Source organism: Pristiophorus japonicus, chromosome 3 (assembly GCF_044704955.1).
Source record: "Pristiophorus japonicus isolate sPriJap1 chromosome 3, sPriJap1.hap1, whole genome shotgun sequence".
Taxonomy (NCBI): domain Eukaryota; kingdom Metazoa; phylum Chordata; class Chondrichthyes; family Pristiophoridae; genus Pristiophorus; species Pristiophorus japonicus.
Window position 1 is genome coordinate 235,041,639 of NC_091979.1, and position 12,701 is coordinate 235,054,339.

At 47.8% G+C, this 12,701-nt stretch overlaps 2 protein-coding genes across 2 annotated transcripts in view; one reads left to right on the forward strand and one right to left on the reverse strand.

The window, feature by feature from the left end:
* Window positions 1-12,701, forward strand: part of LOC139260184 (slit homolog 1 protein-like) — a 369,573-nt gene that overhangs the window by 145,263 nt on the left and 211,609 nt on the right. Inside the window, exon 7 of the mRNA XM_070876446.1 lies at window positions 2,851-2,922. Within this exon, the coding sequence (XP_070732547.1) occupies window positions 2,851-2,922 (72 nt within the window). The remainder of the gene's footprint in view (window positions 1-2,850; window positions 2,923-12,701) is intronic.
* LOC139260176 (uncharacterized) overlaps window positions 1-12,701 on the reverse strand; it is a 412,192-nt gene that overhangs the window by 70,894 nt on the left and 328,597 nt on the right. The gene's annotated exons all lie outside the window — the stretch shown is intronic.

Sequence of the window (12,701 nt, forward strand, 5' to 3'; positions counted from 1 at the left end):
AGACAGGGATGTGGGGGGAAAAGTAGAAACTGGGTGGCGCAGTGAGTTAGCCTCTCAATCCTGGGATCCAGCTTTAAATCCAACCGAGACACAGATGGAGGACACAAAAAATCTGCAAAGGGATATAGACTGGCTAAGTGAGTGGGCAAAAATTTGGCAGATAGAGTATAATGTGGGAAAGTGTGAGGTTATCCACTTTGGCAGAAATAAAAGAAAAGCTAATTATAATTTAAATGGAGAAAAATTGCAAAGTGCTGCAGTACAGAGAGACCTGGGGGTCCTTGTGCATGAAACACAAAAAGTTAGTATGCAGGAGCAGCAAGTAATCAGGAAGGCAAATGAAATGTTGGCCTTTATTGCAAGGGGGATAGAGTATAAAAGCAGAGAAGTCCTGCTACAACTGTACAGGGTATTGGTGAGGTCACACCTAGAGTACTGAGTACAGTTTTGCTCTCCGTATTTAACGAAGGATATACTTACATTGGAGGCTGTTCAGAGAAGGTTCACTAGGTTGATTCCGGAGATGAGGGGGTTGACTTATGAAGAAAGGTTGAGCAGGTTGGGCCTATACTCATTGGAGTTGAGAAGAATGAGAGGTGATCTTATTAAAACTTATAAAATAATGAGGGGGCTCGACAAGGTGGATGCAGAGAAGATAGTTCCACTCATAGGGGAAACTAAAACTAGGGGACATAGTCTCAGAATAAGGGGCCTCCCATTTAAAACTGAGATGAGGACAAATTTCTTCTCTCAGAGGGTTGTAAATCTGTGAAATTCTCTGCCCCAGAAAGCTGTAAAGGCTGGGTCATTGAATAAATTTAAGGCGGAGATAAACAGATTTTTGAGCGATAAGGAAGTCGAGGGTTATGGGGAGCGGGCGGGAAAGTGGACCTGAGTCCATGATCAGATCAGCCATGATCTTATTGAATGGTGGAGCAGGCTCGAGGGGCCGAATGGCCAACTCCTGCTTCTATTTCTTATGTTCTTGTTGTCAGCTCGTGCCCGCGTCTCAGACTCTCTTAACCCAGGAGCCCTCAACACAAAATTGGCCTTCTTCCGCAGAGGGGCCACAAGACAAAATGGCGCAATCAGAGCTGAGGCTCACTGTCACAGAATCATCGACATTTACAGCACAGAAGGAGGCCATTTTGGCCACCGTGTCCATGCCTGCCGACCAAGAGCTACCCAGCCTAATCCCACTTTCCAGCTCTCGGTCCATAGCTCTGTAGGTTACGGCATTTCAAGTGCACATCCAAGTACTTTTCAAATGCGCTGAGGGTTTCTGCCTCTACCACCCTTTCAGGCAGTGAGTTCCAGACCCCCATCATCCTCTGGGTGATAAAAGTTCTCCTCAAATCCCCTCTAATCCTTATACCAATTACTTTAAATCTATGTCCCCTTTTTATTGAGCCCTCTGCTGAGGGAAATAGGTCCTTCCAATCCACTCTATCCAGGCCCCTCATAATTTTATACACCTCAATAAGGTCTCCCCTCAGCCTTCTCTGTTCCAAAGAAAATAACCTCAGCCTATCCAATCTGTCCTCATAGCTAAAGTTCTCCAGTCCAGGCAACATCCTCGTGAATCTCCTCTGCACCCTCTCCAGTGCAGTCAAGGATGGGGTTCCCAACTTTGGTTGGCCATGTTCCTGGAGGTTTTGTCACATGACCTCCCGCCCCCCTGCAACAGCCTCACCCAGTCAAACAGCCTTTCTTTCCCCATCTCCAATAATTTTTATAACTAATAAATGAAAGTAGTCACAGAAAATGAATAAAACACACATTTGACGCCCGTATTATTTCTCTCCTGGGTGTTGCTTGCAGCAGTGCCCTGAATATTAATATCTAATACCCGGAGACTTCAGGGCAATCCTGCAGGGTTGGTAACGCTGTTTCGGGGTGTAGTGGAGGGAGATTTCCTCTGCATCTCAGCTGCGCTGTAGGGGCCGAGGAGTGCTTGGTGGCCACTGCGATCACCCTTCACCTCAAAGAAGCACAAAGGGCTGCATTTTCCGGTCTTCTGCGCTCCGTTTTTTCGCCCCAGAGTGGCAGCAATGGCAGGGGTGAGGTGTTCTGGGCGGGTGGTCAGTCTCCAGCGCCCCGCAGCGATCCTCAGGGCCGGTTTAGCAGTGGCGCGGACCAACACCGCCCGGGAGAGCTGCGTCCAGTGTGCAACTCCCCAGCGCGCATTTTGACTCCTGCCCGACCTGGCCTCCTCGCAGCGCCCCCCGCAGTGAGCGCCTGGGAAATCGGGCGGTCCAACCAGCCTGTCGGCAAACAGGTAGGTAATGGACTCCTAAGGTAAGTGTGATTGTTTTCTCTTTTAATTTTTTTTGTAATTTGTGTTGTGGTGGTGTTGGCAATGTTTTGGGAATGTTTTTGTGGTATTTTTTCTAGGTTCCCTCCCCTCTCGGAGCGGTCCCGGCCCAACTCTTTAGCTCGGGAGTTTCCCATGCTAGCGTGCAAGAGAGGTGTACAACGCCTCCTTTAGCACTGCGCCCCCTGACTCAGGACCCAGCTGTCCAATTTACAGACTGAGGCGCAAACTGTTCCCAGGTTCTAACCTTTACCGAGCCGCCGCCATTATCGCCCCCGAAAACATCAAAGTAGAAAATCCAGCCCTCAATCCCTTAAAAATATCCCATAAAAAATTAGATGTGGTTCCCGCCCATGATTTCCCGTGGGCGAGGAAAGGATTGGGCTCAGCTTTGGATCATGGTTGAAGAATAATTATGTTGGAGGGGGTACTGAAGGGCTCGCAGTGCCCATGGAATAAGAGGAGGGGGAGGGGGAAGAAATCGCTGGGTAAAGATAATTAAAGTCAATTCATTGTTTTTGTTTCGCCTTTTCCAGGACGCTGAATAACAATAATATCAGCAACATTCCTGTCTCCAGCTTCAACCACATGCCAAAGCTTCGCACCTTGTAAGTACAGGATTGAAGGCTTCTGTGAGCATCGTTCTTTCAACGTTGATTTTTATCTTGTTCAATAACCATAACACAATAACAAGAGACGCCTGTAACAGGGACAGATGTGTCACCGGTGTAACCTTGGTGATTGCCAGGAGCAGGGAACAGCTCGGGGAAACGGTGCCTAGGTCACCAGTAGGTGACCGACCAGCTCCCTGCCTGGTCAAGGAGTCATGGTTCAGCAGGAACAGAGGATTCACATACATTAATCTTTCAAGATTAATTAGTATCCGCAACTCAAGATGAGAAGCACATAGCAGCACTGATTAAAGAAAGACTTGAATTTATATAGCGCCTTTCACAACCTCAGGACGTACTTTGTATTGAAGTGTTGTCACTGTTGTAATCATCATCATAGGCAGTCCTTCGGAATCAGCCACCTAAGGACTCATTTTAAGAGTGGAAGCAAGAGTGGAAGACTTGCTTCCACTCTTAAAATGAATCCTTAGGTGGCTGAACAGTCCAATATGAGAACCACAGTTCTTGTCACAGGTGGGACAGATAGTCTTTGAGGGTAAGGGTGGGTGGGACTGCTTTGCCGCACGCTCTTTCTGCTGTCTGCACTTGATTTCTGCCTGCTCTCGGCGATGAGATGATATAGGAATCGCAATAGCCAATTTGCGCACAGCAAGCTCCCACAAATAGCAATGTGATAATGACCGGATAATCTGTTTTTGTTATGTTGATTGAGGGATAAATATTGGCCAGGACACCAGGGATAACTCCCCTGCTCTTCTTCGAAATAGTGGTCATGGGATCTTTTACGTCCACCTGAGAGAGCAGACAGGGCCTCGGTTTAACGTCTGATCTGAAAGGCGGCACCTCCGACAGTGCAGCGCTCCCTCAGTACTGCACTGGGAGTGTCAGCCTAGATTTTTGTGCTCAAGTCTCTGGATTGGGACCTGAACCCACAACCTTCTGACTCAGAGGAGAGAGTGCTACCCACTGAACCAAGGTGAACACGATTGAAATGTAGCCACCAGTGAGCATGCTCACAGCCTTGTAGAGCTATTGCCGGAGGGACTGGAGTGCATCATCACCCCCGGCAACCAAATTTTTATTTTATATGTTTAAAGTTTTATTTGTTTAATTGCTGGATTTTAGTGCCCCCCGCCTTTTAGCCAGGGGGCACTTGTATAATTTGTTTTTCGGTGCCCTCGGGAAAAAAACCAAAAAAACAAGAGGCACTTGTTTGAAAATGTTTGGTGTGTTCCCCCGCCCCCCCCCCTTTAATCAGGAGGCACGTGATTAATTGATTACAACAAAAGCATTGTAGAGCTATTGCACTGTGAGTGGCTTAGCCAGTCATTTGATGTTCACAAGACTCAATAAAACCCCAGGTAATTGAGTTCAGGTTCTCCAAGATGTGGCAGTGTAGAGGGAGCTTTACTCTGTATCTAACCCGTGCTGTACCTGCCCTGGGAGTGTTTGATGGGACAGTGTAGAGGGAGCTTTACTCTGTATCTAACCCATGCTGTACCTGCCCTGGGAGTGTTTGATGGGACAGTGTAGAGGGAGCTTTACTCTGTATCAAACCCCATGCTGTACCTGCCCTGGGAGTGTTTGATGGGACAGTGTAGAGGGAGCTTTACTCTGTATCTAACCCCATGCTGTACCTGCCCTGGGAGTGTTTGATGGGACAGTGTAGAGGGAGCTTTACTCTGTATCTAACCCCATGCTGTACCTGCCCTGGGAGTGTCTATACTGACAGTTGGTAAAACATGGTGGAATGTGCCTCGGTCACCAGCACTGAAAAAACCTCAACTTAATGAGCACAAAGTTCTCTGAGAAGGTTTAAAAAAGATATATAAATCCGTCTCTAAGGACATTCTCTTTGAAATTCAATTTGCCCACTTTCAATTCAGCAAATCCTTTCTTACTCATTTATAAGGCTAGAGACGTTGAAATGTTTAAATCACCTGCCATTAAGTCAGTCCTTGACTGACCCGCATTGATTAAATATGTAGCATTTCAATTGGAAATTTAATTAAACTCCTGCAACCTCTATGTGTCCTGTGTGGAGTGTTCCTGTCAAGAGCAGGTATATGCAAATCCAGGAGAAGCTCAGAATCCAGGCAACATCACCCCGTCCCATTGTATAGAAGAAAAGAGAAAGAAAGACCTGCATTTATATAGCACCTTTCACTACTACTGGACGTCCCAAAGCGCTTTACAGCCAATAAAGTACTTTTTTTTGAAGTGTAGTCACTGTTGTAATGTAGGAAACACGGCAGCCAATTTATGCACAGCAAGCTCCCACACACAGCAGCATGATAATGATCAGATCATCTGTTTTTTGGATGTTGATTGAGAGATAAATATTGGCCCAGGACGGGGATAACCCCCCTGCTCTTCTTCGAAATAGTGCCGTGGGATCTTTTACATCAATCTGAGAGGACAGACGGGCCTCAGTTTGACGTCTCATCCGAAAGGCGACAGTGCAGCGCTTCCTCGGCGCTGCAAAAGGCAAGAGTGTTCTACCCACTGAGCCACGGCTGACACTGAACTACAAATGTACCTACGGACGATAAACTGATCCTCCTCGGCAACTTGGATGCCACGGTTGGCAAGGACACTGTCCTCTGAGGAGGCGTGATCGGCAGAGAGGGCGTAGGGAATACCAATTCCAGCAGTACCCTGCTCTTGACAAAATACCTAGAGCACGACCTTGTCATCACTAACACCTTGTTCCGCCAGAGGGACAAATACAAGGCATCGTGGCAACACCCTCGCTCTAAACACTGGCACCTGCTCGACTATGTCATAGTTGAAGCCAGGGATCGCAAGGATGTGCGCATCACCCGCGCCATGACAGGAACTGACAACTGCTGGATGGTCTACCGCCTAATCTGTTCCATCATCAACATCAACATAGCCCTAAAACGGTGACGGCAGCAGAAGCAGTGCCGCAAAAAAAATCAATGCCGGAGCACTCAAAGGCTCAGCTAAGAGAGCTCTATACAGCCAGCACCTCACTGCTAACCTGGCGACCCTTGATGACCCCGAGACGCAGAATGCCCACAACGCTTGGTCTGCCCACCCTTTCCTTCAACCACTGTCTGTCCCACCTGTGATAGAGACTGTAATTCCCGTATTGGACTGTTCAGTCACCTAAGAACTCACCCATCATCATCATCATAGGCAGTCCCTCGAAATCGAGGAAGACTTGCTTCAACTCTAAAAATGAGTTCTTAGGTGACTGAACAGCCCAATACGGGAATTACAGTCTCTGTCACAGGTGGGACAGACAGTTGTTGAAGGAACGAGTGGGTGGGACTGGTTTGCCGCACGCTCCTTCCGCTGCCTGCACTTGGTTTCTGCATGCTCTCGCCGATGAGACTCGAGGTGCGCAGCGCCGTCCCAGATGCAATTCCTCCGCTTAGGGTAATCTTTGGCCAGGGACTCCCAGGTGTCGGTGGGGATGTTGCATCTTATCAAGGAGGCTTTGTGTGTGTCCTTGAAACGTTTCCTCTGCCTACCTGGGGCTCGCTTGCCGTATAGGAATTCCGAGTAGAGCGCTTGCTTTGGGAGTCTTGTGTCAGGCATGCGAACAGTGTGGCCCGCCCAGCGGAGCTGATCGAGTGTGGTCAGTGCGTCGATGCTGGGGATGTTGGCCTGGCCGAGGACGCTAATGTTGGTGCGTCTGTCCTCCCAGGGGATTTGCAGGATCTTGTGGAGACATCGTTGGTGATATTTCTCCAGCGATTTGAGGCGTCTACTGTACATGGTCCATGTCTCTGAGCCATACAGGAGGGCGGGTATCACTACAGCCCTGTAGACCATGAGCTTGGTGGCAGATTTGAGGGCTTGGTCTTTGAACACTCTTTTCCTCAGGCAGCTGAAGGCTGCGCTGGCGCACTGGATAAATGACTAAACCTCTTGTCATAGTCTGAGCTGGCACATAAAAGAATGGCCACAAGCACTGGCTGCCTTCTGATTGGGTGAGTGGTGGGTGGGCTGTCAATGCCCATGGAACCCCAGCAAGAGGCAGAACCTTCAGGAGAGGATGAGGTGGAAACAAATGCGGGGGGCGGTGGGGGGAGAGGGAATTATTCTTTTATGTTTACGATGCAATTTTGTCCTGCGTTTTTTTGTGTTCCTTCCTGTCTTGCGACATGGAGACAGACTCTCGGATCATTCTCAAATACCCAGCACTAGCCGTTCATTGAAAAAGGATAAACGATTGTGGTGTCAATCCTGCTGCTCCAAGGAGAAGCAATCTACAGTGGAAGGACAATCTCTGTTCAGTGGAGCCTCTCGGTCAATAAACACAGACGCTGATTGTGCAACGACTCTTGAGAAGGGGGGAGGGGGCGCAGAACCATCAACAGACGAGGCAATCTGTAATGTATTTGCTTCATGGGGTCTTTGCTTAAGAATTCATAGCAACATACTGCTATTAAGAGCTAGTTGGTTTATTAGAAAAAGGTTTAACAATCACATTACATCATCATCATTATCATAGGCAGTCCCTCGGAATTGAGGAAGACTTGTTTCCACTCTTAAAATGAGTCTAGGTAGCTGAACAGTCCAATATGAGAACCACAGCCCCTGTCACAATTGTTGAGGGTAAGGGTGGGTGGGACTGGTTTGCCGCACGCTCTTTCCGCTGCCTGCGCTTGATTTCTGCATGCTCTCGGCAATGAAACTTGAGGTGCTCAGCGCCCTCCCGGATGCACTTGCTCCACTTCGGTTGATGTTTGGCCAGGGACTCCCAGGTCTTGCTGGGGATGTTGTACTTTATCAGGGAGGCTTTGAGGGTGTCCTTCTAACGTTTCCTCTGCCCACCTTTGGCTCATTTGCCGTGAAGGAGCTCCAAGTAGAGCGCTTGCTTTGGAGTCTCGTGTCTGGCATGGGGACAATGTGGCCTGCCCAGCTTACGCTAAACATCTGTAAGACAAAGGTCTTTCACCACACGATACATTACCAGTTCATCCACCAGGCTCACAACCACTTGCCTCATCGTGGATCCCCCGAACCCAACTGGCTGGGGTTTTATTGAGTCTTGTGAACATCATGTGATTGGCTAAGCCACTCCCAACTCAACAACTCTACAACTATTTTAGTTGTGCAATTTAATCAAGTGCCCCCTGGTTAAAGAAGAGGCACACTCCAAACACTTTCAAACAACTGCCCCCTTGTTTTTTGCTTTTTTGGGGGTTTTTTTGAGGGCACAAAAACACAAATTATACAAGGGCCCCCTGGCTAAAACGGGGGGGGGGTTAGGGCACTAAAACCGACAAACATAGACAAATTAAACTTTAGACACTAACAGGTCAAATCAAAATTTGGTTGTTGGGGGTGATGATGCACTCTAGTCCCTCCGGCGCCCACCTCTTGCGGAAGGCCGCGAGCGTCAACAACTCTATAAACCTGTGAGCCTCCTCACAGGTGCATAAATTACAGTTTTGGTTCCATGAAAGGGAATTATGCAGAGCACCACATCTTATATTCCCAACATCCCGGGCCTCCAAAATCTTTATCCTCCAACCAACAACTAAAAGGTAGATGATCTGATCATTTATTTGATTGTTGATTGTGGGAGCTTGCTGTGCGCAAATTGGCTGCCGCGTTTCCCACATTACAACAGTGACTACACTTCAAAACAAAGTACTTAATTGGCGGTGAAAAAGAAAGACTTGCATTTATATAGCGCCTTTCATGACCACCGGACGTCTCAAAGCGCTTTACAGCCAATGAAGTACATTTGAAGTGTAGTCACTGTTGCAATGTGGGAAACACGGCAGCCAATTTGCGCACAGCAAGCTCCCACAAACAGCAATGTGATAATGACCAGATAATCTGTTTTTGTGATGTTGATTGAGGGATAAATATTGGCCCAGGACACCGGGGAGAACTCCCCTGCTCTTCTTCGAAATAGTGCCGTGGGATCTTTTACATCCACCTGAGAGAGCAGACGGGGCCTTGGTTTAACGTCTCAATCAAAAGTCGACACCTCCGGCAGTGCAGCGCTCCCTCAGCACTGCACTGGAGTGTCAGCCTGGATTTATGTGCTCAAGTCCCTGGAGTGTGCTATCCACTGAGCCACGGCTGACACTGAAGCGCTTTGGAACGGCCTAAAGGTGTTATAGAAATGCAAGTTCTTTCTTTCTTAGCTTCAGAACCACGTCCAACAAACTCTGCCTTCCTCCTCCTCTGTATCCTAGCTGGGTTGAAATCCACACTCATCTCACCATTTCCGACTCTTAGCACATTCTTTCTGAAGTGCTCGACATGGTGGCGTGCCCCCAGTCCTACAATCGACAGGTTTAAAAATAAAATACTGAATCTTGGCATCACTTACTGGCTTCTTCCTGAATAACCTTGATTTCTTATGATGCTGCCTTGCACTATGAGACTTGACCTTTCACCTTGATTCCTCAATCATTTTTAAAAAACCACCTCACGTAGCGACACGGTTTACTGGAAGCTGTAAATTAACCTTGAGGTATTGACAATGCAAGAGGACGCCCTGCACTGGAGATGCGTAATTACTTTCCGAGCTTTGCCTGGGGGAGCGCATGAATAGGTTGGAGAGCTGACCTAATCATATTATATTGATTTCCCCATCTTGTAATTTCGTTCCCTGGTCTCTGCAGACTTGCCGTGTTGCTGAATCTCCCCCTCCCCCTCTCCTCGGTGCCTGTGACTACCAGCACAATAAGAGCTATAAAACTGCTGTGAACAGCAAGGCGTGAGCGCGCACACTCTCAAAGACCACCATATCCTCCCTCTCTAACCAGTACACTGCCCAGAGCACTCAACTCGGAACTATTAAAGGTTCTTTTTTTTTTTTACCTGAGGATATTTATTTTTTTCATAGGGTTCTGCAGAAGGGCCCGATAATCCTCCCCTGTTACATATCTATAGACTTATTGATGTCTCTCAATCAGCTTGTTAGTTCCTGCAGTCTAGGGGGCAGCCATTTTGTGCACAGTCCTTCCTGTGATATCGCCAAGTCCTGTGACATCACCAAATCCTGTGACATCACCAAGTCCTGTGACCTCACCAAGCTCTGTGACATCACCAAGTCCTGTGACCTCACCAAATCCTGCGACATCACCAAGTCCTGTGACCTCACCAAGTCCTGCGACATCACCAAGTAGTGTCAGCCATGGCTCAGTGGGTCGCACTCTCACCTCATTGCCAGAAGGTTGCGAGTTCAAGCCCCACTCCCGAAATTTAAGCACAAAAATTTAGGCTGACACTCCCAGTGCAGTGCTGAGGGAGTGCTGCACTGTCGGAGGTGCGTCTTCGAGATGAGTCATTAAACCAAGGTGGGCGTAAAAGATCCCATGGCACTATTTTAAAGAAGAGCAGGGGAGTTCTTCCCAGTATCCTGGGCCAATATTTATCCCTCAACCAACATCATTAAAAGACAACAGATTTGGTCATTCTCACTTTACTGGGTGCTTGCTGTGCACAGATTTGCTGCCGTGTTTCCAACATTACAACAGTGACTACATTTCAAAAGTACTTCATTGGCTGTAAAGCGCTTTGGGATGTCGTGAAAAGCACTATATAAATGCAAGTCTTTCTTGATATAATGGAAGCTGCCCCACTCCCGAAATTCTGGGATCCCATTCCTAAGTGCCACCCAGCTTCCAGTGTTGAGGGCCCGCCCATTCTTCCTGATGAGCTGAGGTAGTGAGTTATAGGTGGGCTGATCAACCACAGAATGCTTCACAGCCGAGCCCAATTCTATCCTCACACTCACTTTTTAGCACAGGTCATTGCTCAGGGAAAGGTGGATGATCGGACTCCAGGAGTCAGTCTGCAAGGTGGAGTTTGTACGTCTGCATTAAGCTCCTGAATGTTGTTTTTCCTTTAATCAGTCAACCTATAGTTAGGTTGGAGTTTTAGGAAACCTAACTATAATACAACACAATTTCAACACATGATCGGGTGGATTTTAACTCATGGGCATGATTTATATCCCTCTGGCTAGCTAACAACAGCAACAATTACATAGGATTACATAGGATATACGGCAAAGAAACAGGGCAATGTCCCAACCAGTCCATGCCGGTGTTTATGCTCCACTCGAGCCTCTTCCCGTCTTTCCTCAGCATAACCCTCTATTCCCTTCTGCCTCATATGCTTATCCAACCTCCCCTATTCGCCTCAACCACTCCCGATGGCAGCAAGTTCCACATTCTCACTACTCTCTGGGTAAAGAGGTTTCTTCTGAATTCCTTGATTTCTTGGTGACTATCTTATATTGATGGCCTCTAGTTTTGCTCTTCCCCACAAGTGGAAATATTCTTTCTGTATCCACTCTATCGAAACCTTTCGTAATTTTAAAGGCCTCTATTAGGCCAACCCTCAGCCTTCTGTTTTCGAGAGAAAAGAAACCCAGCCTGTTCATTTTTGCTTGATATGTGTACCCTCGCATTTCTGGCATCATCCTTGTAAATGTAGGAAACGCGGCAGCCAATTTGCGCATGGCAAGTTCTCACAGACAGCAGTGTGATAAAGACCAGATCATCTGTTTCTGGTTGAGGGATAAATATTTGGAGTCTGTGTCAGTCAATGGAGAGTTAGAGGCGAGGCCAAACAGTGAATGCTACCGCAAACAAAGTCTATTTAAAAATATTTTAAAACGCGGAAAATCAATAACAGTCACTTGCAGCAGTGATTGACGGGGAAACATAGAAACATAGAAAATAGGTGCAGGAGTAGGCCATTCGGCCCTTCTAGCCTGCACCGCCATTCAATGAGTTTATGTCTAAACATGCAACTTCAGTACCCCATTCCTGCTTTCTCGCCATAACCCTTGATCCCCCTAGTAGTAAGGACTTCATCCAACTCCTTTTTGAATATATTTAGTGAATTAGCCTCAACAACTTTCTGTGGTAGAGAATTCCACAGGTTCACCACTCTCTGGGTGAAGAAGTTTCTGCTCATCTCGGTCCTAAATGGCTTACCCCTTATCCTTAGACTGTGACCCCTGGTTCTGGACTTCCCCAACATTGGGAACATTCTTCCTGCATCTAACCTGTCTGAACCCATCAGAATTTTAAACGTTTCTATGAGGTCCCCTCTCATTCTTCTGAACTCCAGTGAATACAAGCCCAGTTGATCCAGTCTTTCTTGATAGGTCAGTCCTGCCATCCCGGGAATCAGTCTGGTGAACCTTCGCTGCTCTCCCTCAATAGCAAGAATGTCCTTCCTCAAGTTAGGAGACTAAAACTGTACACAATACTCCAGGTGTGGCCTCACCAAGGCCCTGTACAACTGTAGCAACACCTCCCTGCCCCTGTACTCAAATCCCCTCGCTATGAAGGCCAACATGCCATTTGCTTTCTTAACCGCCTGCTGTACCTGCATGCCAACCTTCAATGACTGATGGACCATGACACCCAGATCTCATTGCACCTCCCCTTTTCCTAATCTGTCACCATTCAGATAATAGTCTGTCTCTCTGTTCTACATTCTGGGCAGGAATAGTGCTGTCGCTCAATGCATCCGCCTGAGAGAGCAGAGGGGGCCTTGGTTTAACGGCTCATCCGAAAGACGGCACCTCCGACAGTGCAGCACTTCCTCAGCACTGTGCTGGGAGTGTCTGCCTGGATTATGGGCACAAGTCTCTGGAGTGGGATTTGAACCCACGACCGTCTGCCCCAAAGGTGAGAGTGCAGCCCACTGAGGTGCAATGCAAGAGTAATGCCAGAGTACATCTCAATGCTGCCCGCAATCCCTCAAATTCAGTCACTCTCCTCCTTTGGGCTGCT